Consider the following 23138-nt stretch of genomic DNA (forward strand, 5'->3'; position numbering starts at 1 on the left):
GTCCTTTCTCTTTCTCGACAACGGCTTTTGGGTGGTGGTTAGTCTTCACTTTTTTTGTTGTAGATAACACTTGCCGGGGTGGCGGGTCAAGGTTGGGTTTGTGGACGTGGCACTTGGAGACGGGCGGCCCTTCTGGGTAGTTTTGAGTGTCGAGGATCCGAGGGTTGGAGGGCGAGCATGACTTGGCTGCATGGACCAGTTGCCTAATGATACCAGGACACACGCATTATTCATTACCTGACGGGTCCCTTTGTGATGTTTTGAGGTGACGTTCCTCCGTGATGGCCTCGATGCTATTCGGCCGAACTAGTCGGCCTGGCCTCTCATCCACCCCCTCTCCCATGTCACTGGCGACATGTGCCGTCTCGGAATATTCGCGATTCGTCAAGGCCCAAACGCCAGGGTCGTAGTCATTCATCGTTATTATCTTGATTCTATCTTGGCGTCGTCCTGCCCGCTCAGTTGTGGGCGACCTTCAGGATCCACTTCTCCATCTCCTCGAACGCGCCGACGATGGGTTGGTACCGCTGGAACACGCCGTCCTTGAACCCGTCGTCGACCTTCTGGATTGCGCCCTCCTCCTTCCACCGCTTCCCAATGAGCTCGTCGAAGCTTTCGCCCTCGGCTCGCTCGAGCGCCCACACGGCCTTGTACGCGCCGCCCAGAGCGCACGCGTTGCCGCCAACGTCGAGCTTGTATACGCCGTCGACGCCGCCCAGCACATCGCCCATGACCCGCGCGATCGCCGGGTTCAGGGAGCCACCGCCGACAAGGTAGATCCGGCGCGGCTGCGCCGGGAGCCCGTCGCGGGCGCTGTGCACGAGATTCTGGCTGCGCAGGCGCATCGAGAGCGCCTGCGACTCGACAATGATGCGCGGGTCCGTCTGCTTGTCCCACGCGGCCGCGGACTCAGCGAGGTCGCTGCCGTCCTGGTTCGCCGTGTACCGCCATGTGCCGGCCTTGATGTTGGGCACGATCTCGGGGAGGTCAAAGTACAGACCCAGCTTCGCCCTGTCGGACTCGGAGCGGACGTCGAGCGGTGGGGTGTCGAGGACGGCCCGGTTGAAGTTAGCCCAGGGGTCGCCGCCCTCAGGCCGGGTGAGGGCGTCGCGGACGCTCTCGCGCGCGAGCCCACCGTTCTTGTAGCAGAGCATGAACATGTACTGGCCCGGGGTGCAGGGATGGTTGAAGAAGTGGTAGGCAGCGTCGGGTTTGTAGACGGGGGTGACCATGAGGAAGGTCGACGAAGTGCCGAGCGAGACAATGGCGTCCATGGGCCGCAGCGGCAGCGCGAGGATAGTGGCCGGGTTGTCGCCAGTGAAGGGGGCGATCTGGCAGTCCTTGCTGAAGCCGTAGCGCTCGACAAAGTACCGGGAGATGGGACCCATCGAGCCGCCGCCATCGTGCCGTGGCTCGCCCAGTTTGACGCGCAGGTCAGCCGCCTTGGACTTGTCGCCAGCGGTGAGCTCAAGGAGCGGCTCGCTCCAGGCGCCGGCGGGGATGTCCCAGAGGTTCATGCCACAGACGTCGCTGATGTCGATGGGCGCTACGGTGCCGAGGAGCACAGAAGCGAGGAAGGAGGAGACAAGAGAGATGCGGGACGTGGCGGCGTACATTTCGGGAAGCTTCTGGCGGAGGCGCATGATCTGCGTGCCGGTGAAGCGCTATCCTTGCGTATTAGTCAGGGGCACACACGGGCGGGGAGGCTCTCGGGCGGCAACACGAGGGGGAACACATACGTGGTGAGCGGCGCTGCCGGTGATCTCGGCTAGGCGCTGCGCTGTCTCGAAGTTGGCATCGAACTCGTCGCACTGCGCCTGCGTGCTGTGGTCTTGCCAGTTGGGCGCGTAGGGGTGCGAGAAGGCTTGCTTGAGCTGCTCGACAAGCGGTTTGTCCGCCCGCAGCCCGCCCAGCAGCGCCTCGGCGTCCTTGCCCCAGTAGGTGCTGCCGTGCTGTTGGCACGAGCCGCTGATGCCCTTGACGCGGTCCAGCGGCGTCTTGGCCTTGAGGCGTTCCAGAACGAGGTCGATGGCCTCGAGGAACATGGCGACCGGGGCGTAGACCTCGCCCTCGGCCTCGTTGGTCAGGACACCCTTGCGCAGGCCATACTGCTTGCCGAAGTCGGCATCAAAATCGACCTTGGCCTCGGAGACGACCGTTAGGTCGGATTGCACGACAATGGCTGTGAATGCATTAGAGCCGAGAACCGAGATGAGGGGTCGATGATTCCGTGGACTGACCTTTGAGCTGTTGGGTCGAAAGGTCGAACCCGAGATACAACGGACCGGAACTCATGATGGGAAGACGAGGCACTCAACACTGGGGGTTATTCAGGATCCGTCAATCTCCAAAATTGTGTGGCTAAGATGATAGACAGACAGGCATGTGTGAAGGAGAGAAAGGGACGCAGATCAACCGACTACTTGTAAAAGTTAGCCGTTGCCAACACTGCTTCTACGTGTACATCACCTTGACGTGGGGGGTGTGGGCATGGAGGGGCAGTTCGGACGGGGTGCATGACCTCAGCCTTGCGGTAATTCAGGCTAAATGCGGGCAGGCCAATCGTCGGTTCCACAGGTCGATGTAACGGATACGCGCGCCAATGATGCCGGGACAGCTTGGCCGGAGCCAGAACAGCCTTGTCCCTGGACTCGGGACTTGGGACAGCTCGTCCCGCATACTCTGTGCATCTACACTAGCGTAGGCTGTGACCCTGCATATGTATTTGAGGTATCCGTAAGGGTTGCGGGATTGGACAGGGCATGGGCGGTTCAACGAGACACAGTGGCATGCACACCGGCGAGTGAGACAAGAGCAAAGTCAGTATTGTATGATTGAGTAGCCGCGAAACAGAAACTGTCCTAAATGGCGGGCCTGTCGCTGGCCTGTTGCAAAAACCCCTTCAACGCCGTCCCGATGCAAATGGATGCCTCGAGTGTGCTATCCGCAGATGCTCTCTATACATGGTAATCCCTGTCAACTAATGAAGAAGGGACAAAAAAAAAACACCTAGATAAAAAAAACAGACGGCGGCGTATCCACGCTTCCAGAAATGGTTAGGGAACCTAGGGTATCTCATCGTGAACGGCAAGCTCTTCTTCTGAACGCACAAGGAGTTTGGCGGGCTTATTCATGCTTGTGGCCATTGCCGTTGGCGTGGGCGTGGCCCTCGGCTTCCTCGCGAACATCCCGATTGGCTTCTCCCGGGATAAACTCATCAAACTTGCGCGCAACCTCGGCCTCCTTCGGCACGAACCGCACCTTGATCCTCCGCACACCTCGGACCTTGGTGCCTACCAACGTGCGGACCTGGTCCTCCACATCACGGACGGTCTCGACAGACCAAGCTCCGGGCACAGCCAGATCGATGTCCACCAGGTAGTTCTGGCCCGACTTGACGCCGGAGACGTTACGAACATCGACCTCGTGGCCGTCAGTAATATCAGAGAGGCTCCTCAGGGTGTACTTCCGGATGTCGTCTTTGACTTCCTCGTCAATGGCACGGTCGGCCAATTCGTATACGGCAGAGAGTGTGTTTTCGGCTCCGGCCTTGATGACAAGAAGGGAAATCATGAGTCCACCGACAGGATCCAACCAGGTTGCGTCCTTGAAAAAGTTTGCACCCAGGATGGCGAGTAAGGTGACGATACCAGTCCAGCTGTCGACACGGTGATGGACGGCGTTGGAGGCAAGAACGGAGGACTTTCGTTCGCGGGCGACTTTCATGGCTGTTCCACTTCCTTATTAGCTCTTCACCTTCTTTGGCTCGACTCGGACCTGGGGAGGGTTGGGGAATAGTGCTTACTAGCTTGGTACAGCCATTCCTTGATTGCGACCGTACCCAGTGCCAACCAGGCGGCGTGCAAACTCGGGCCAGTATGGGCATGGCTATGGCTGTGACCGTGGTGAGCGTGGGCGATTGCCTCTGCAGCGGCTGCAGGGTCGAGGAAGAGGTGTGCGTGGAGGGTGATCAAGCTGCTCCAGCACATGAACAGGCCGCCGCCCAGAAGCATGCTGGACACGCCCAGAGACCCGAGACTTTCGATTTTGCCGAAACCGGTGGGGAAGGCGTCGGTCGGGGGCTTCAGGCTCCACGAAACAGTGGCCAGCGTCAAGATGTCGGAGGCCAGGTCAGTCAGACTGTGCCAGGCGTCGGCAATCATGGCCTGGGAGCCGAAGGCGTAGCCGCCAGCGCCCTTGGCAAAGGCCATCCCCAGGTTGGAGAAGAGGCCGATGCGGGTGATGCGCACGCCGGCATCGTTCTTGTTGGCCGAGGTCAAGTAGACATTGTCGTGGCCGTGGTGGTGGTGGTGCGAGTGACCGCCATGGCTCCGACGGGACTGGACGGGGTTGGCAGTCATGGTGGCAGTTGAGGTGGAAGACATGATGACTGCGGCTGGTATTGAAGGGGAAGTGTTCCTCGCAGCCGTCAGGGTGTGTGTGAGATGGGGGAAGGAGGGAGTGGTGGAGCGTAGGCGGACGGAATGGCGGGCGGCGCTGAGGGTTATGTAGGGATCGCAGGGAGAGGCGGCCGGGCTAGATGTTTGATAGACGCGGAGGGCGACGCGGCGCAGATGTGATTGAGGTGGCCTAAAGGGGTATGCAAAATGGAGGCAACGGAGTAGGGTGTGTGTTCCCGTGCCGGATCCTCCAGGTGCGGCTGCGGCTGTTCGTGCAGACGTCACACAGCTCACATAGGAAAGGCGGCAGAGCAGTCCCGCAGGACGCTTGGATGGGGGAGACATGCCCAGAAGACTGTCTCTCTTAGATGTTGCCGAGATGCAAGGCTAAGGTAAATTGACCCGACAGGCGTTGCGTGGACTGAAGGGGAGGAGGGGGGGGGCAGGAACAACGGGTTTGGCTAATTGCGAGCAGGCCAGGGGCACGCGTACATGACAAGCAAGCGACCGAGGAAGCGACCGAGCAAAAAACAAGGGCCGGGAAACGGTTCGTCAGACAATTACAGAGGGAGACGGAGTGTGTCTCGGTCTTAGGTAACGTTAGATAGACAAACGAGGGGAGTAGTGCAGGTATGGAAGGGGTGAAGGGTGGGAGGGAGGGAAGGTTCAGTCAGGTACGGCGACAGATTCAGCAGGTTCGGTGCGGCGGCAATCCTCGAAAGGTCAAGGCAGGGACGATGGTTCCGGCTGCGCCGGCGCCCGGGCAGCCTTACCTGCTTGCCAGCCCACTACATAATCCAAGCACCAAGCTGCTCTTGCTGTAGGTACTGTGCTGTAGGTGGTAGGTTGCACAGGTACCTAGGCAAGGCAATTGGGATGAGATTGGATGGATTGATGAATTGATGGAACTTTCTTGCCAATACCAAACATTCGGATCCCTGGATAGGTCCGCTCTTTGTTTTCGCCGAACCCACATCAAACTCGAGTCAATCCAGCGTGAGCCACCAGATCAAATTTCCTTCAGATCAAATCCATACATGGTCGTAGTACAGAGTACTAGTGGTTCATCTTGCGCCCCAGCGCCGTCGGGATTGCGGATCGGGAAGAAGCTTGAGGTACCTGATATCTTTCTTCTCTGCGCAATGCAGGTGCTTTTGGCGCCTCCATAGCAGCACAGCGCTTGTTGTCCCTGACTTGAGCAACGGCACACCTCAGTCTCCAAGACCATGGGGACCCGGCCGGAAACGCTGGCACGTGGCTCTTTTGATACAAATTGAGTCGTGACAAAACGAGGATATCCATCAGCTCAAGGGTCCATCCGTCCTATGGACACGTTTCTCCGCATGTCCAGCTGACCTTGCGACAAAGAACAAGCGCAAACACTACGCAGCAATATACTGGTACAACCACCGCCGACACGATCCAAAACAGACCAGCGGAACGCCGCCCTCCACGATGCTACTTCGTCCTGCAGGCCCTGCAGTGCGGTAGAGGCTGGCCCTTCATTGGTGAACTGGCGGCGTGAGTACACCCCTTGGTGTTCCCCAGAAAAACTACGAATCCTTTGGGTGTGGTTGCTGACTACGGCGTAGCATCTGATGGAGCAATCTGCCCAATTTGTCGCAGGGTTGTTGTGCATGTCTGAGGTACGTGGGAACTCTCGACTTAGTAAGCAAATTATTATCTAATCGGCCTAAACACTGCCTCAAGCCACATGGGGCTTGGTCATCCTGTGGAGATGCTGGCGAGGCTCGTCGCCGAATCATGACGAATTGACCACTGATATGAGATCGCCCCCTTCAGCTTACAAGATGGGCCTGTCACAACGTTTTCCGCATACACGCGCTCTTCTAAACTACCTAGAATTCTCTTCCCGTCCCTTGCACACTTCTATTCTTGGACTCGTGCTGGGGTTTGCATGTCCACATAATACTGCCAGTTTCCTCTTAACCTCTACCGAAGACGGACTTTCCCCTGGCGCTTTCTCGCCCTGATTCGACAGCTCCGGCATCACCTCCCACATCACGGCAGCCTTACGCTACGCGACACCTCCCCAATGCGCAAACCTCTTATGCGTATTCCTTACACGGAACTCTTAGCCCCCCCTACAGTCCGCCCAAGCAACGCAAACACAATCCCGGGTGCTGTCGCGGCCCTCGAGAACTTCTTCACGGCTCCGCCCCCTAAAGGCTTGCCTAGGTCGACCGTCGTATTGACTGGCGCGGGCCTCTCTGTCTCTAGTGGGCTCGCCGACTACCGGGGCGTCAATGGCACATATCGTGTGAACAAGACGTACCGCCCGATCTACTACCACGAGTTTCTTGCCAACCACGAAGCCAGAAAACGGTATTGGGCAAGGAGTTTCCTGGGTTGGACGTCACTTCACAAGGCGTCGCCAAACCAAGGCCACTATGCCGTCCGAGACCTAGGGCAACTGGGCTTGGTTCGGAGCGTCGTTACGCAAAACGTCGACTCTTTTCATTCGAGAGCTCATCCAGACATTCCTACTCTGGAGCTTCACGGCTACCTAAGGTCCACAGTTTGCGTGACTTGTAGGAACGAGTACCCCAGAGACATCTTCCAAGAGGAGCTCGCACGGCTCAATCCCGCTTGGGCTGCCTTCCTTGTAGAGGCTTTAGCTTCTGGTGCTCTCGACACGGAGAACCCTGCCGAGCGCAAGGCCAAGGGCATCAGAACGAACCCTGATGGAGACGTGGACTTGCCGGGCGCGCCTTACACCACCTTTAGATACCCAGCCTGCCCGCATTGCCTCGCGAAGCCGCCCTCCACGCTTGAAGGCTCCAGACATGTCATCGAGGTCGACCACGACGGGGCGTGGAAGCCCACCAGCTCGGGAGGAATATTGAAACCTGCCGTGGTCATGTTCGGCGAAAGTATCGCCGGCCAAGTGAAGACGGCGGCCGAGGAGGCCATCGACGGGGCTGGCAGGCTCCTCATCCTCGGAACTTCGCTTGCCACGTACTCGGCATGGCGACTGGCAAAGAGGGCGCTGGATCGCGGTATGCCCATCGCGATCGTCAATACGGGAGGCGTGCGAGGCGAGGATCAGATTTCTGCCGTGTTGGACCCGGATCCAACAGGCGCTCTGGGACTTCGGACAGAAGTGTCTACAGACATCGTGCTCCCGGCGCTGGTCGAGCGGCTTCAACAGTTACCGGGAAGGGCGTCGGGCCTGAACAGGACAGCTCTTGGGGAGAACCACGGCGTTTTCAAAGATATGTTGTCATAGCCCTAAACATGTACCAATTCATAGCTTTTCCGTTTGTAATCTAGAAAAAGCTCGACATGCCCCGTGCTGGCGCTTTGACAGCCTCGGGTGCCACTGTTGGTTGCCGCTCCGTGATTGCTTCGGCCTTGCTCTTTGCTGCGGCCTCCGCCTGCCGTGCCTTTTCCTGCTTCTTTTGACGGAACATGTCCTCGCGCTCGATCTCTTTCAGCACTGGGAACGACTCGTTAGCATGGCCGAACGTGGTGCTCTCGTGCTAGTGACCTACTCTCTTCCCACTCCAGCTCCTTCTGCGGGTCGCCAGTGCCCAGTGCCTTTTCTACATCAACTGTCTCACCCCTTTGAAGTTTCTCGACAACCTCCTTGAGGACGCTAATGCGCACGTCCGCTTGGCGCGAAAAGGCCTCAAACGTCTGCTTCGTCGATAGCATGTTGATGGACATGGATCCGATCAGCAGGAAGATGACGATGTAGAAGGTCGCCGGGTTCCACTCCTTCTTCCTCTTCGATTTGACGCGCTTGATCATGGGATCGTCGCGAAGCTTCTCCTCTGATCGGAACGGCTTGGGGATAAGGGACTTCCAGAAGTCCAGTTGTGCGACCGTGGGAAGGGAGCTCGAGTGTCGCGCGGGGAGGTAGAGGGGACGATGGGCGGCTTGCGCAATTGTCACAGCTCGCAGGCACGGCGATGCTGCGAACAGCCGTTTGGTGGAAACTCGTGACATGGTGGATGCTCCGATAGTCATAATAAGGAAGAATTGTGATTCAACGTCGCCTTCCCACTGAAGAGCAACTGGCCAAAAAAGTGCCGGATCCCATCGCGGTTCCTTCCAGTCTGGATGGTCCGTGCATCTATGGTTCCTGTCTGCCCCTGCACGGACCGAATCGGGGGCTCGGTTGCCCCCAGCAACGCCCCGGGGCAATGTTTAGCGAGACCTGACAACTGCCAACCGCGCACGCCTTAGCGATCTGGATGGAGTCATGTCAAACTACTCACAAACTACAGCAGTATTGCCATCAACTGGCCATTTTCTCGTCGAACTGTCTGGAATGAAGAACAGATGACGATACGCTTATGACCTCGATACGCACGACTCCATGACTTCCTTACAAAGCAAGGTAGACGTCGCCAAGGCGGCGGCAGCATCGACCGCCACATGCACACCAGCAACCTCGGTTCTCCTCAAAGAACTTCTCGCGACGGAGACCGAAAATCCCACGACATCTCAAAAGTCGACAGCAAGAACGACGAAGGCCACGACGACAACGCGAGGAAAGACAGCTGGATCAGCCAGACCGGGCACGACTGCGAGCAAAAATGAACAACTGACGCCAAAGGAAAAGGCTACACTGGCCGCGTACATCATCAATGTTGCCCTCAAGTCGCTGACGGAGGCGTCAAAGCCTGCACCCGCCGTACGACCCACGACACCCTGTCGAAAAGAAAACTCGGGCGATGACCTGCAGAAACCTCCTAGCAAGCGGACCCTGAGACGATCGAGTTCCATGCCGATGAGCCCCATGCAGCCACGTTCGCTGAACCGAACCTCAACATCCCCCATTACCACGCCCAAGCCCTCAAAGACAACAACAACAACGCCGACGGCGCCTGCCATCGCGTGTCTCGCTACGGTTGAATGTTTGCGAACCGCATTCACATGCTTGCGATCCTTACAGACCTCTGGCGCGGTGACGCTTCCGGACCTGCAGCTCGAGAGCGGAATGTCTTCTCTCATCGGCAAGCTCGTAGGGCTTGGTCTTCAGGAGCACGCATTGCGCGAATTGACCGTTCTCAAGCGAAGACTCGAGGCAATGGGCACTTCGACGAAGGTCAAACCGAAAGGAGGAAAGCCGACAGTAGCAGATACCAAGGTAAAAGGACTGGCAGAGCTTTTGGACTTTGGCGATGCCAAGTTCTCAGGATCGACGCTCAGTCTTGTCATCACGACCCAGACCCAGATCCTGCGTCTCATGTCTGCAACAAAAAAGGCAGCTGTCATCGAAAGGGCGTTGCCAAGTCTCGTTGCGTCTTGCCCTACATCCCCCGCAAACCTCCTCCTGGAAGCTGCCAGAGAGTCAGCACAAGCCAAGACAAAGGTTGCGCGGCAGCTCGATCTGCTCTCGCAGCTACTCCTATCACTGGCTCCTAGTCTATCGATCAAAGACGACGAGGTGGCCATGGACTCTCGCTTGAGCTGCGCTCCCTCCACCGCACTGGAACTGCAAGCGCTGGGACTGGAGGCGCGTTTGCACTGGTGGCAGATGGCCAGTCACAAGGCAGATGTCGACAAGGACATCATTTCGCCACTTTCACGATGCATCACTTCGTTTATCCGCAGAGCCAAATCCGACCCAATTGGGGCGTATCAAAAATCTTCCGCCGTCTTTGACCGCATCACCGTGATGACTAAGTCCCAGCGTTTGGAGGCCACCCTGTCATCAAAATCACCACTCGCCGTGATCTATCAGGCTCTGGGAACGGCAGCTCAGGCAGCTCGATTATACAAGGAATCGGCCGACTGGATCTCCAAGATCAAGGGAACTCTCGACCCTGAGAGTGACTCGGCATCCAGGTGTTGCGCAGTAGCTGCGCAGCTTGTGGCCGTCCACGCGAAACAAACACCATTGCCTCACGAACAGCTGTCCGCGCTTTTGAGGGAGGTGACCGATGCTCTCCAGGGAACGCTCAAGGGCGATGTGACGGAGTTGGAGGAACTCATGGTCAATCTGTCTGCTGCCCGTAGGTCTGTGGTAGGTATCTTGGCCAGCAAGACTGGGGACGGGTCAGAAGACGTCCACGAACTGATGAACAACCTCGTCCTTCAATTCCCTCGGTTTGCCGTAAGGTGGCTGGGGAAAGCGCCGACGAAGGACGCCTCTCCTAAAGAACATGTGCGCCACGAGTCGAGGAGACAACTTTTACTCACATCCGTTTCCCAGATCCTGGAATCGGCCCTCATGGTCGCCAAATCACACATCGATAGCAACAAAATGGCTTGGGGAACCCTCGATACCCTTCTCCAGGAGTGCCTCTTGTTGCTCGAGTATGTGGGGGACATCAGTGCCGCCGGCTCCAAATCAGACGCTGCAAGCTCCCACTACGTCAGGCTATCTCACCTCTACTTCATGTTCTTTCACTGGTATCGCCGCAATGCCGAGAGCAAACCCGGCGACAAGACCCTCCTTCGGGCTCTGAGACGGTCTGTTGATTGTGTCAAGGACAGGTCCCCGGAAGAAAAGGAGAAGGCGCAGACAACAGCGAAACTTGAGTACTTCGCAGACCTTTGTGAGCGGGCTGGTAGAATCAATGACGCCCGAGATGCCCTCAAGCTCATCTGCACGAACATGGTAGAGGAGGGCGTCCTGGCCGCAGTGGCAGCCTCGTTGTCGGAGAAGTCACCGGCCGTGGCCTGGAGCACGAGTGTCAAGGCGGAGACGTTGTCGCGGGCCTTGGCAGCCATGATCAAGCTCGACCAGTCCTGGAATGACTGGACATTCTTTCTCGCAGATGTTGAGCGAGCGGCAGTCCTGGAGCGTATCATCCAGCTCATCCTTTCCAACTCTTCGAGCGACTCGAGCCCCGGCGACATCAAGGAGCCCGTGGAGGAAGCTCTCCTACGGATCTACACGCCCGATCGCTTCCCGATTCGTCGCCTTCGGACTCTGTCTCAACTACTGACCATGTCCATCGGCAAACGGGAGGAGTTCCAGAACCTTCGCGAACAGACCGAAGCAGCTTTGCTATTATGCCGTGGCCAGAGCTTCGGGGAGGACGGCGGCCTGGCCTCGTACGTCCCCGATCTGGAAGCCGGTCTCTCTTGTACTTTGGCTCTGGTCGCATCAGAAACTGGATGGCGGGCGGCAGACTTTGAGAAGTCAATCAGCGTCTGGCGCGCCCTCGTCAACGAATGCCAAACCAAGGATGAGCTGCTGACCAAGGTCAATGACACGGAAGGGCTCCTCAGACAACTCAATGCGGTCGCCGAGTACGCCAAGCTTAGGGGCGAAGACGAGTTTTTGCTCTCAGTTCTAACACTAGCCGCCGACTTCTCGTTTAAGCTCTCAGACTTGTCGACGGACTTGCTCGTCCAGGCGCACAGCAATCTGGCAGACCAGTATACCCACCTGGGCTACTCCGAGAAGGCCGAAGAGATTCTCAATAAGGCCAAGGAGTTTGCCGAATCCACGAGCAGCAGCCCCGATCTTGCAGCAGTCAACCTCCAAATATCTTTTACGGAGTACCAACTGGCGGCCCAGAACTCGGATGCTGCGTAAGTTGTCCCAACCCGAAATGAAGAGCAACATCTAACACGAAACAGTCACAAAATGCTTCTGCAGGGTGAGGTTGCGTTCGAGAAGGCCTCGTCTTCTATCCGAAAAGCGTCCAGGCTCCAGAGGAAGCTCCTCCTGGCAAGGGCTGCTTGCCTGTCTTCTCGCATAAAGTGGGACAAGGGCGAATACCAGCATGCGCTGTTCCACGCAAAAACGAGTGTCCGCATGCTGTACCAGGACTGGACCAAACTGGAAGCTCGGTGGCAAATGGCGCCAAAAGCAGAGCCCAAGCAGTCCCCCAGGCAAGACTCGTCCGACGCCGAGGAAATCGTCATCGGGACGGAAGCCTCCACAAATCTGATTGAGCTGTCCGACGGCCCCGACAACTGGTCACTGGCGTGCGCTCTGCTGAGGTCCGTTTTGCATCTGTCTTCTGTGTATGCCCATTTAGGCATGTTCCAGGAGACGGTGTATTATGCAGAAAAGGCACATCAAATCGCCAACGCGACGGACGCCTCGATTCATAGGGCCCAAGCAGCAAGCTGGATTGGCTCCGTGTGGATCAAGGCCTGCAAACTCGACAAGAGCATTGGTTACCTGAACGAGGCGAGACAGCTCATGGCCACAGCCGTCAAACCCACACGCCAAGCTTTCCAGCTCGCCTGCGAGCTCAGCGCTTCGTTCGGAGAGATGAAAGATCATGAAAACGAGCACCTGCTTCTCGAGCTTGCCGAGGTTACGCTTGGCAAACTGAACAACAGCAGCCGCGGTACCATCACCGGGGTCAGTAATGGGCAGGTTGTTACTAAGATGGCAAAGCTCACGCTCAAGGCCCCGGCAACCAAACGAACCAGAGCAACCAAGGCAGCGGCCCCTGCAACGACGAGAACGACGAGAACGACAAGAAGGGTGGCGGCTCCGAAGACCAAAGCTGCTGCGCCGTCCAAGGCCGTGGTAGTGGCCTCGAACGACAAAGCGTCCGACCTGAAGGCCTCCATGCTGATGTACAAGGCGCTCGTTCACCTTAGCAAGGGGGACTGGGTTGACGCTGCAGCACTCCTCGAAGAGGCAAAGCAAATGTCCAGCAGCTTACGGGAGTCTCTGAGAGTGCAGATTGGCGAAGCGATCTGCCTCATCGAACAAGGCACCAAACAGATGGAGGGCGACTCGGTCTTCTCGGTGGTGAAGGAGTCAACAATCTCCTACCCCTCGATCCACGCGGCGCCTGACAAGAACCATGCGGAAAAGACGTTGGCGATGGGTCACTCGCCTCGGAAGGCCCAGAGCCATGCTGCCTCCGCCGAGCGAAAGGCGTCCAAGGACAGTTCCACTTTCGTCGAGACTTTGGAACAAGCGCAGGCCCAGCTGATGGAAGCGCAGGCTGCCGCTGCTGTTTCAGGAAACGGGCATCTAGTTCATCGCATCTCAGCGTTGCTTCAGAGCACGGGCATATTCTTGTCAGCGGCTTCCCAGAGTATGCCCAAGAATATTGGAAGCTTTGGATACGCCACCTGCTCCGTCGAATTCGCACGCAATCTGACGTGGAGACGAGAGCGAAACACCGTGGTGACGGAACAACTCAATCCTAGCTTCAGCGAGATGGGATGGCCGCTGGCTCTACCGGTCAAGGACGATAGACGAGCGAGCATCATCACCGTCGACGACATGGCGAAATTCCAACGCGACTACGTCGACATCATCCCCAAGGCATGGACCGTCTTGTCAATCGCGCTGAGCGACAACCGCAAGGATCTCTGCATCACCAAGCTGCGGGCAGGTCAGACGCCTTTCGTCTTGCGGTTGCCACTCGAACGCGTGGCCTCGCGGGATGGCGAGAACGAGCTGTTCGACTTCCAGCACGGCTATGCCGAGCTCATGGATATCATCCAGGCAACCAATACGAGCTGTCACAATTCCGGCGACTACGCGTCCAAGGGAGCAAAGTCAGCCTGGTGGGCCCAGCGCGAGAATCTGGACGAGAGGTTCAAAGACCTCCTCGACAATGTCGAACAAGTCTGGCTCGGCGGGTTCAAGGGCATCTTCTCCCAACATCGCCACCGTGCTGATCTCCTTGCCAAGTTCCAAAAGGCCTTCTCCAAGATTCTCGACAAGCATCTCCCATCGCGTAGACAGGTCCGAGGAAAGAAGACCAGCAAGACCCCCAAGATTGCTCTGGAGCCGCGGATCCTCGACCTGTTTGTCGGCCTCGGAGACCACTCGGCGTCGGACGCCGATCTCGAGGACCCCCTGAACGATCTCCTCTACTTTGTCGTGGACATTCTGCAATTCCACGGCGAGAGGAACGCTTACGACGAGATCGACTTCGACTCGATGGTCGTGGACACCTTGGACGCCCTGGACGCATACCACACCGCAGCCAAAACGTCGGTCCCCGAGGAAGGCGCCCACAGCATTTTGATTCTCGACAAGGCCCTCCACGCGTTTCCCTGGGAGTCACTTCCGTGCATGGAGGGGCTAGCCTATTCTCGTGTCCCCTCGCTGTCGTGCCTCCGCAGACTGCTTCTCGAGCAGCGAGCCGCCAGAAATGGAGACGAAATCACTGATGACCATCGATCCACTGTATCTCCCCTCGGCGGCACATACATCCTCAACCCCGGCTCGGACCTCAAGAACACTCTCGCCACTTTCGAGAATCCACTGAAGGCTCTCGGCGACTCCTGGACAGGTATTGTGTCGCGCAAGCCAACCGAGGACGAGTTTGAGGGTGCACTCAAGGGCTCGGACATTTTGCTTTACTTCGGCCACGGCAGTGGCGCGCAGTACATCCGTGGTAAGACGATCAGGAGACTCGAAAAGTGCAAGGCGGCGGCGCTTCTCATGGGGTGCAGCTCGGCGTCGCTCCAGAACGTCGGCGAGTACGAATGCCATGGCCCTGTATGGAACTACATGCTGGCAGGATGCCCCGCTGTCGTGGGGACACTGTGGGATGTGACAGACAGGGACATTGACCGGTACGCCGGGCGACTATTCGAGGAGTGGGGGCTCCTGGAAAGGGGCACCTTTGTGGACGATGGTGGAAAGCATGGCAAGACAGGCAAGAGCAAGGGGAAGAAGCTATTTGCGTCTGCTGCTGCGAATAAGGAAAGGGGGAAGAAGGCAAGCCCCGCTGAAGGCGAGGGTTCAAGAGGGGGTGCGTCGCTCGTGGAGGCCGCGGCCAAGGCTAGGGACGCTTGTCGGTTCAGGTACATCACGGCCGGCGCGGTGTGCGTGTACGGCATCCCTGTGTATATTGACAAGGCCAAGCTCAGTGACTCATGAGCAGGAGAGGAGTGTATATGGAGAGGAGGAGCGTGTCGGCAAGGAAAGGGGGCGGTTGGAGGGGTTCAAGGCAATCTTTCTGATTCGATGGCAGGAATGGGCTCGGACTGATAACATTGGATGGAACTTAAGGAGTCGGATGAACATTGTCTGAGTTATGCTGCTGTCATGTTCAAGTGGCAAAGCATTCAGGGGTGGTAGCATGAGAGGAGGGGGGGGGGGGGGGGGGGAGTTGGGTCATGCCTCGGTCTTTGGGTCACGACCACTTCTGCATTGTACCGGTGTATATGGAGCAGGGAAGCGGGTTTTGATAGCGTGGGCAAAGGGGTATACCAACTGATTGTTCTCATCTGTTTTCCCACAGGTTCTTTTTCCCCTTCCCGCTACCCCTGGCGTGACATGGGATGGGATGGGATGAAGGCTGCCATTGTCTATCCTCGGTACGTCTATCTGGTGTAGGTCTCAAGGCGTAGGGAGGGAAAAAAAGGATACACCACGCAAGGAGAGAGCAAGAAGGGAAAGAGGGTATCCGTCGTGGCGGTGGGACTTGGGGTGGACTGGGATGGGCAGGACGTCGTCGGGCCTGCCTTAGCACACTCGCGAAATTTGGCCATATTCGGCGTCTTCCTCGGGACAGGTTGAGGTGAGAGAAGCCCAAGGAAGGTTCCACGATGTGGCCATTCTAGAAGGAAAGGGAACGAGTACAACGGACGGGGGGAGGGAGATGGAAGAGAGGGAGGGGGGGGTGTGGTTGTCCGGAGGAGCCGTATTGGCGGGACTGGCCAGTCGAGTCGGCCGAGCTGATGGTTGCCTGTGAGAAGGAGGGCACAGGAGATTGCGCTCGAGAGGGGAAACAGAGCCCTTGCTCGTTGTCATCCTATGCTTGGCCCGAACGAGGATGGGACGACGGGTCTTTCATCTTGGAAGCATGATGGGCCTCGTTCATTTGGGGGGGGGGTGGCTCAGGTGGAGGGCGCTCCGTCGTTGTTGTTGTCGTCGTCGTCGTTGTCGTCGTAGGATTTGTCGAGGCCAGCCGCGAGCGGGTTCTTCCCCTTGTTTGCCGGCCGGCCTTGCCTATATCTGATGACTCGTCGACGTCAGGAGCGCGCGAGATGCTGTAGAGACGAAGAAGCCCTTGGGAAGGGGGGGGGAGGGGGCGGCGGAGGGGTGAGTGGGATGTTGTTGTCTGAGGTCATCTCATCTCGACTGTGTCATGCACCACCAGGAAGCTTGGTATCGTGGGAAGGGGAAAAAACATTGCGGTGGCAGGGCAACTGGGCTTTGCTGCGTGCTTCTTTGGTGTGTGGGGGGGGGGGGAGGGCACAAGGAGGGTGGCGATGAGTTTCGGAGCGTCCTCAACATGAGGAGGGCCTTTTGGTTTTGGGTTATTCGACCCGGTATCATTATAATATCGAGTATGTTAGTTGTGAGAGACGACGGACGGAGATGAAGGATGGGACTGAGGAAAGAAGACAGGATGGGTCGTTCGTCATGCGTACGTTCGTTCTCTCACCCCCCTCCAACACACACACACACACACACACACAGACACAGACACAGACATAGACATAGACATAGACATAGACACATAAACACATAGATACACGGGTCTTGGTCTGCGAGACCGCGCATCATGAGGTTCACGTCTGATGGGCACTGCGCGCTGCGCCTCCCGGTTTGATGTTTCCAGGTCCATGGTTTCGTTTCCCGAGACGGGCCTTGGTCGGAGGGGGGATGGGACGGCACTCACATACACGCCCTTGTTCGGACTGTTTTTTTTTTTTTCATTTTCCTAATTTCCTAACAAAGCCCAGATCCTTGAAGCCAAGCCACCCTTTTCCCTTTCTCCCGATCTGGCGTGGTATCCATCGCTGGGACCGCATCTTGGGAGACTCCCGTCCCACAAACGAGAGAGGCCTGTCGTGTTTTGGAAAAGTCGGACGGATGGGTAGATGGATTGGCAGGTGCGGGACGACCGATGACCTCCCAGTCTATTTCCTATTTACCAACCCAGATCTGATGGCGGGCCTCCGAACCACCCCCTGGATGCCAATGTCATCGGCCAAAGTGGCAGAAACCTACCCCCCCCATCATATCAGGTGGGAGGAGGAACGAGGTCCGTCTGGTCCTGTCATTGGATCCAAGACGCGGAAGATCATCTCCTTTGGCGGCCCTGATCCTGTAAAAGGGGGGGGGGCATGGTATCCGCGGAGACCGCCTCTTGTTGGGACAGCTCCTATCCCATGCAGACGGTGGCGTGAACAATCCGAGAGAGAGAGAGAGAGAGAGAGAGAGAAAAGGGGCCCCCAAAGAACCTGGCTCTCGCTTTCACTTCCCCAATCGGATACTGCCAGGCCTCCAGCAGTTAGTGTACAGCCTGTACGGCCTGGATGGCCTCCCTTTCCGTACAGCGACGTGGCCGACTCTTTCCTGCTCTCACGGACGTTGCTCGTTCCTCCCGCCCCATACGATCCCTGCCGGGCTGGATTACGACATGGAGTTGCAGCCAGGTCGATGAGCGGAGGTGATGTGCGGGCGAGATCTGGGCGATTTCTTTCTGTCGGTAGTGTCGTTGGCTGGCAGTCTAGGATCAGGGGGGAACGCGCACCCCCCCGGGCACCCAGGGCGGTGGATGCTATATCGGCTCTGACATTGGAAAGGGGGCCTCTATGCCTCACAACCAGCGCCAGATGTCCAGATGAGGCCCTCCATGGGTGTCGCGAGCCCGACGCCTAGCATCCCGGGTCCGACTATATTCAACACATGTAGTTGGACGTCAGTCGATGGGGTGCTCATGACGGCGCGGCGCCGATAAGAATTACATTGGAGGCATCCATCCGTGCGCGCGTTGTGTGGGTTTTCGCACCTAAAGGTCGCAGCAGAACGAGGTTCCTCTCCCAGAAGCGATACTCTTTAAAGGTCAATGGGGAAAGGCTACCACAATCTTATTTTGGAATTTTATTCTCATCTTCTCGAACGGAACAGATGTCACAAGCCACACTAAGGCGTCTTCTGTCAGCCTATGCATTTTCTAGGCGAAAGGTAAATAGTTAGGAGCACCGGTGTTGGGGGAGTGGGTAGGTGGATGGGTAGTAGGTATTTCGAACCTATAGGTACGGATACCTATAGGTAGCATGCTGCACCTGGCATAGCCACAGGACAGACACCTCCGTCTTCGCCTCCACGTGAATAAGGTGGTGCGATGGTTTTGCTTCTTTTCTTCGGTGAAGAAGAAGAATTGAGCAACGAACCTCCTTTGTGTCCTGGCAGCCTCACCGTCATTTGGATCGCAGCGGCTGTCCGACTAGCTTAGCTGCGTTCGGGGAGCGTTCCGAAACGCGGCTGCTGCGGACAAGGCCACGAGGAAGATGGTGGCCTGGCGTCTGCTTGCCGGGCGGGGGTCCTCTGCAAGGTGTCGCTGCAAGGCCAGTCATCAAAAGTAACAGGGAGGGAACAGCAATGCAGATCATAGCCCGGGGAGGGACGGGGGGGGGGGGGGGGTCGTTCTGGCGGCTAGTTGAGGAGCCAATCGTATCCTCGGAGAATCACCGAGTGGGGCCGAATTGGGACAGAAGGCTTGGTGAAAGAGGAGGGCATAGTGAAAGAGACGTTAAGAATGACTCCTTGACAAAAAAAAAAAAAAAAAAAAGACGGACGTGAGGCCGACAAACAATTGGATGAGGTGTGCGGTGCGAATGAGTACGGATACGCACGTACGAAACGCTACCGCTATAACGGGAAGCTGTTTCCTAGATTGGTGACGAAACGTCGCGGTTCCCCTGCCCAAGGCAGGGTGCCGACCAGGGACCGCGGGAAGGGGGTAGGAATGGGCTCGGCCTGGGAGCGACCGGGCCACAAGATGCCAGGTGCCGTAGTAGTACGTAGTACAGAGTACGGCTACATTGCACCGAAACAAACGCGCCATCGATGCCATCCCATCATGACTGCGCTGAGTCGTAGACCCGTAGGGCAACGAGCTGGCAAACACCGGGCAGAAATTCTAGTTCTAGGAGCAACGTGGCTAGGCTCTTCTGACTTACACGCTATCACTGCACCATTACTGGCGAGAAAGCCTATCGGGGAAGTGCCCCGAAGATCGGTGCCCATCGGGGACAACATGTGTGTCTCCTGGAAGTCCGATCTCATCGCTTCTTCTTCCCAAAGTCAATACCATGCTGACGAAATAGGTAGCCACACATGGCCGCCCCGGAAAGATTTCAGCTTTTCCACCATTACCTTGACTATCGGCCGTGGAAGAACAGCCCTTCACCCATAGGATCGAGAGGAACGCCGAAGGCAGCGCTCTGAGCGTCGCTGGCAGGGCCCCTCGGGTTCCTATTCGTCGTCTCCCCTGCCGTCAAAGCGGGAGAAGGGGAAGACATTCGCCCTTGCTCCCATGCCGCTCCGCTCTGTCTTTGGCCAGAATTCAATCTGCCAGATTGTCTGCTCGGTGCCCGGTCCCTATGGCTGATAACGACATATGCACGAGCCTGCCAGATCCTCGTGTGCAGCGCCTTGGGCTACACGAATCGATGCGGCGGCTGCCACATTTGGTGGAGAGACCTGGCTTTGAGGACTGATGTGCGCCTTGCATGCAGTAGCGGCTCGGAATCTTGCGCGCATGTCGTGTTTGTTGGCGTGCTGCCAGAGCGCAATATGACCCAACTGAGTAATTCGAACCGCCAGCCGCAGCTCCAGTCAGTGGCATGAGCCTAGGAATGTAATTGTCTGAAGGTTTCGTAGACGACGCGACGGAGATCATCCATCCGGGGATACTACCCTGTAGGTACACGGCTCGACACGTACCGTTATCGTGCGTGCCCCAGGCCACCTGCCATATACCTGGGTAGCGAATAGGGCACACAAGCAACGACGAGGAGCGGGGCAGCCAGGGAGATGCGGTGACTGGTACACGGAGATTTACAGTGCGTACATGAGATTTGCGAGGAAAATTCCGAGGTACACGGTTGATTTGTTGACGAAATCAGCAATGCTACCTCGAATAGAAAGGGGGGGAGGGGGGTGAGCATACAGACGTGCCAGGCAAACTGGCGGTATCAACACATGGCCAATAGATTGTACGCATGATGTCCTGGCGAGTTGGCTGCTTATGCCAGAATTTCCTGCGGTGCCTGTCCTCTCGCCTTATCCCGCAAATGCTCGTAGTATCTAAGTCGAAGGAAATCAAGGTGCTGACGGCTGCGGGTGCGAGGGCCGACGAGCTTGAGTATGTGTCGATCTTGGGTTACTCTCGGGGATTGAAGGCAGTGGGTGCGCTTTGGCATTCGTCTGAAGTCGGATTACCTTGTGTACATGTATGTACAAGAGGCAAGTTAAGAATAGCGATGGCTTATCAACGGCGGTCCCACTCTCTGTTTCTGGTTGACGTTCAATGTTCTGGCTGACGGCGTGTCAAACTCGCCAAAGCATGTTGACCCAAAGACAGTGATCCAGATCCCAGGGCAGGGATACGGACGTCCATGCGGCTCGAAATGAAATATGTAATAGGAAGAAGCAAAGCGAAACAGAGGTTCGATAAGGCTTGGCGGTTGTCGATGGAAACCCTCTGACAGCATGTGGATAAAAGCTGCCAAGCCATGAAGGACGGTGAAGATTGGAAATACTCATATGAGTCTTCAACAACGCGTGATGTTTTTGGCACGAGGAACGGGCCAAAGTGGAGCTTGGATACCAGCACCTGGAAGGTACAGGGGAAAATGTTCCCTTGCCGCACGCATGCCATCCTGTGATTACCACATGGGCAATATAGGGAGGTGCACGTAAGAGAAAGTGAGAGAGAGGAAGTGAGAAGGAGCGAGCTGTCGTAAACTGCAACAATAGGTCGTTGCCCTCTCAGTTCCTCTGATAACTTGCAATTTGCGCCTATAGGGATCCATTAGTCATGGCAGCGTCTCTTGGCCACTTGAATCGAGGCGGCCCCCTTCCCATTCCGCCCTTTCCCTCATCCATTGTTGAGCTTAGATGACGGGCGCCGGTCGATTTCGTCGACATTGGGTCGGACTTTGGGGCCAATACCATGGCTTGGATCTGAACAGAAGAGATAATCCAGGCACAACCAAGAAGCCAAAGTCATGTCCGGCGACCCAATCAAACCCTACCCTACCACTGGGCACAGACAATGCCAGGGAATCCCATTCAGCATGAAGGAGGCAGGCATACGATGTAACAGTCCATACCTGTTCCTCCTAACCATTCGACTTGGAGCCACAGGGAATTGCAGGCGCTCAGACTGGGCTTTACGTGGCTGATAGGCCGTCCCTAACAAAAACCTTACTTACATCGTATATGTGCTTCAGCAGAACAGTTTTAACCGAATCTGGTCGCTTGGCCCGGCGTAGGTCGTCTTTGAGCCTCGCCTCGCCTCGTCGAAACCCACCCACTAGGAGCGTTTTCGCGCCACCGACAGCAGCCAAATTGGACGCAAGGCAGGGTTCGCGGCAGCCTAGTCGTGCCACGTCGCTGACGAATCATTCGTTGGGCGTGTTGATCGCGGTCGCGTGCTGTAGTAATAAATCCTCGCACGTAATACATACATAGTACTATGTGCCGTGTCTGTGCAGTTGCGTTGCGCCTAGCGGATCCTGAGACAGCTACCGGGTCCTGGCCGGACATGCGAGACAATAATGTCTTGCAGACGAAGAAGCTCTGAATTGACGTCGATGTAGAATAGCCCAGATGTGCTAGGTAGGAATGTCTTACATTGCGTGAAGCCGCGGAATGCCTGCAACCACGAAGCCAGCGACACAGTACCTAGCTTGTCTTTGTGCTCCTGGAACCCGTTTGTGCTTTCCACGAGGACTAGCTTTTCTGACGCTACCTACCTAGGTACCCACCTTCCTACCTACCTACCTCAGTACCTAAGGTGTATTGGATACCTAGATAGGTATCTAGCTACCCAAGTAGGTAGTGGAAGGTAAAGACAAGTGATTATTACCCATCGACCTCCTCCTCGTTCCCATCCTTACCTCAGCAGTCATCGTACCCTAATCGACCAATCATAAAGCACGAAAATCCGAGGCGACTAGCTGAAGTGGGTACTGGTTCTAGCGCGTGTCCTCCACACCCTCATCCCCTCCTCCTCCTATCATCGTTCAGGCATATCGCGATCTACCACCAGGGTCATCATGTCTTTCTTCAGCTTGCCAACTCCAAATTCCGACCGTTCGAGATGTCCTACCTGGTAACCTGTTGAGGAATCGATACCCCTCGTTTATGTGGCCCCCAAATCTCCAAAACCCCGTGGCAGCCCATGCAGCATGATTGTTTATCTTCTTCACCGACATGGGTGACTGACTCCGACCTGAAGCTATCTTATCCCTCATTCGACCGAATGACCATGAGGTCCCCTATACCACCTCAGGCTCTCATCCGTCAGGAGCATCACCTTTCATTCCCACCCCGGACCGCGATATTCGATGCCGAATTTACCGGGCTCCACCAGTGGAGTCGACGAAAACAGAGTCCAGCATCAAGGCACTGCACTTGAGTCTTTACAGTATGCCATCTTACAAAGCTTCCAAAGTCCGACTTTGGTTGAACAAAGAGACCAGCCCAGCCCAGCCAACCTCCCCCCGCCAACGTACGCCTACGTCCCATTGCGTCGGCGCCACTGAAACCCGCGCTAGTGGCTTCGCTAGACTTCATGCTTGGCTATCGACAGAGTTCAATCCACCTACGTTCTATCCAAACAACGGATTCCATGGCAAGGGCCCTACAAGTAGTTGGGACACTACGCCTTACAGATCCGGCTACATGCTCAGCAACGTATTTGTAGCAGACGACACCCCCGGGCTACAGGGTGGCCAGGGCCAGCCCCGACAAACACGCGTCATGGCCAAACCGATGCAAGTCCGCCGCAGTCACTCCTAGCCCGGGTCCGGGATCCCTAGGCCGGCTGTGACCGTTCCTGGTGGGACTTA

General features: G+C 56.8%; 5 protein-coding genes across 5 annotated transcripts; 2 read left to right on the top strand and 3 right to left on the bottom strand.

Moving 5' to 3' along the window:
* Nucleotides 1-458: 458 nt before the first annotated feature.
* Nucleotides 459-2295, bottom strand: GLRG_00012 (D-xylulose kinase; the record flags this gene model as incomplete). The annotated part of the gene is made up of 3 exons (XM_008090697.1): nt 459-1664; nt 1740-2182; nt 2241-2295. 3 exons carry the CDS (start codon nt 2293-2295, stop codon nt 459-461), a joined length of 1704 nt encoding a protein of 567 aa, XP_008088888.1.
* Nucleotides 2296-3126: 831 nt separating this feature from the next.
* On the bottom strand, nt 3127-4385 carry GLRG_00013 (cation efflux family protein; the record flags this gene model as incomplete). The annotated part of the gene is made up of 2 exons (XM_008090698.1): nt 3127-3728; nt 3806-4385. The coding sequence occupies 2 exons, from the start codon at nt 4383-4385 to the stop codon at nt 3127-3129; spliced, it is 1182 nt and encodes a 393-aa protein (XP_008088889.1).
* A 2071-nt stretch (nt 4386-6456) lies between these two features.
* Nucleotides 6457-7650, top strand: GLRG_00014 (Sir2 family protein; the record flags this gene model as incomplete). Its single annotated transcript, XM_008090699.1, has 1 exon — nt 6457-7650. One exon carries the CDS (start codon nt 6457-6459, stop codon nt 7648-7650), a length of 1194 nt encoding a protein of 397 aa, XP_008088890.1.
* Nucleotides 7651-7690: 40 nt separating this feature from the next.
* On the bottom strand, nt 7691-8372 carry GLRG_00015 (uncharacterized protein; the record flags this gene model as incomplete). Its single annotated transcript, XM_008090700.1, has 2 exons — nt 7691-7860; nt 7916-8372. 2 exons carry the CDS (start codon nt 8370-8372, stop codon nt 7691-7693), a joined length of 627 nt encoding a protein of 208 aa, XP_008088891.1.
* A 373-nt stretch (nt 8373-8745) lies between these two features.
* Nucleotides 8746-15198, top strand: GLRG_00016 (peptidase family C50; the record flags this gene model as incomplete). The annotated part of the gene is made up of 2 exons (XM_008090701.1): nt 8746-11918; nt 11967-15198. 2 exons carry the CDS (start codon nt 8746-8748, stop codon nt 15196-15198), a joined length of 6405 nt encoding a protein of 2134 aa, XP_008088892.1.
* Nucleotides 15199-23138: the final 7940 nt, after the last annotated feature.

The sequence above is a fragment of the Colletotrichum graminicola genome (genome assembly GCF_000149035.1).
Source record: "Colletotrichum graminicola M1.001 genomic scaffold supercont1.1, whole genome shotgun sequence".
In the NCBI taxonomy this organism is placed as follows: Eukaryota; Fungi; Ascomycota; class Sordariomycetes; order Glomerellales; family Glomerellaceae; genus Colletotrichum; species Colletotrichum graminicola.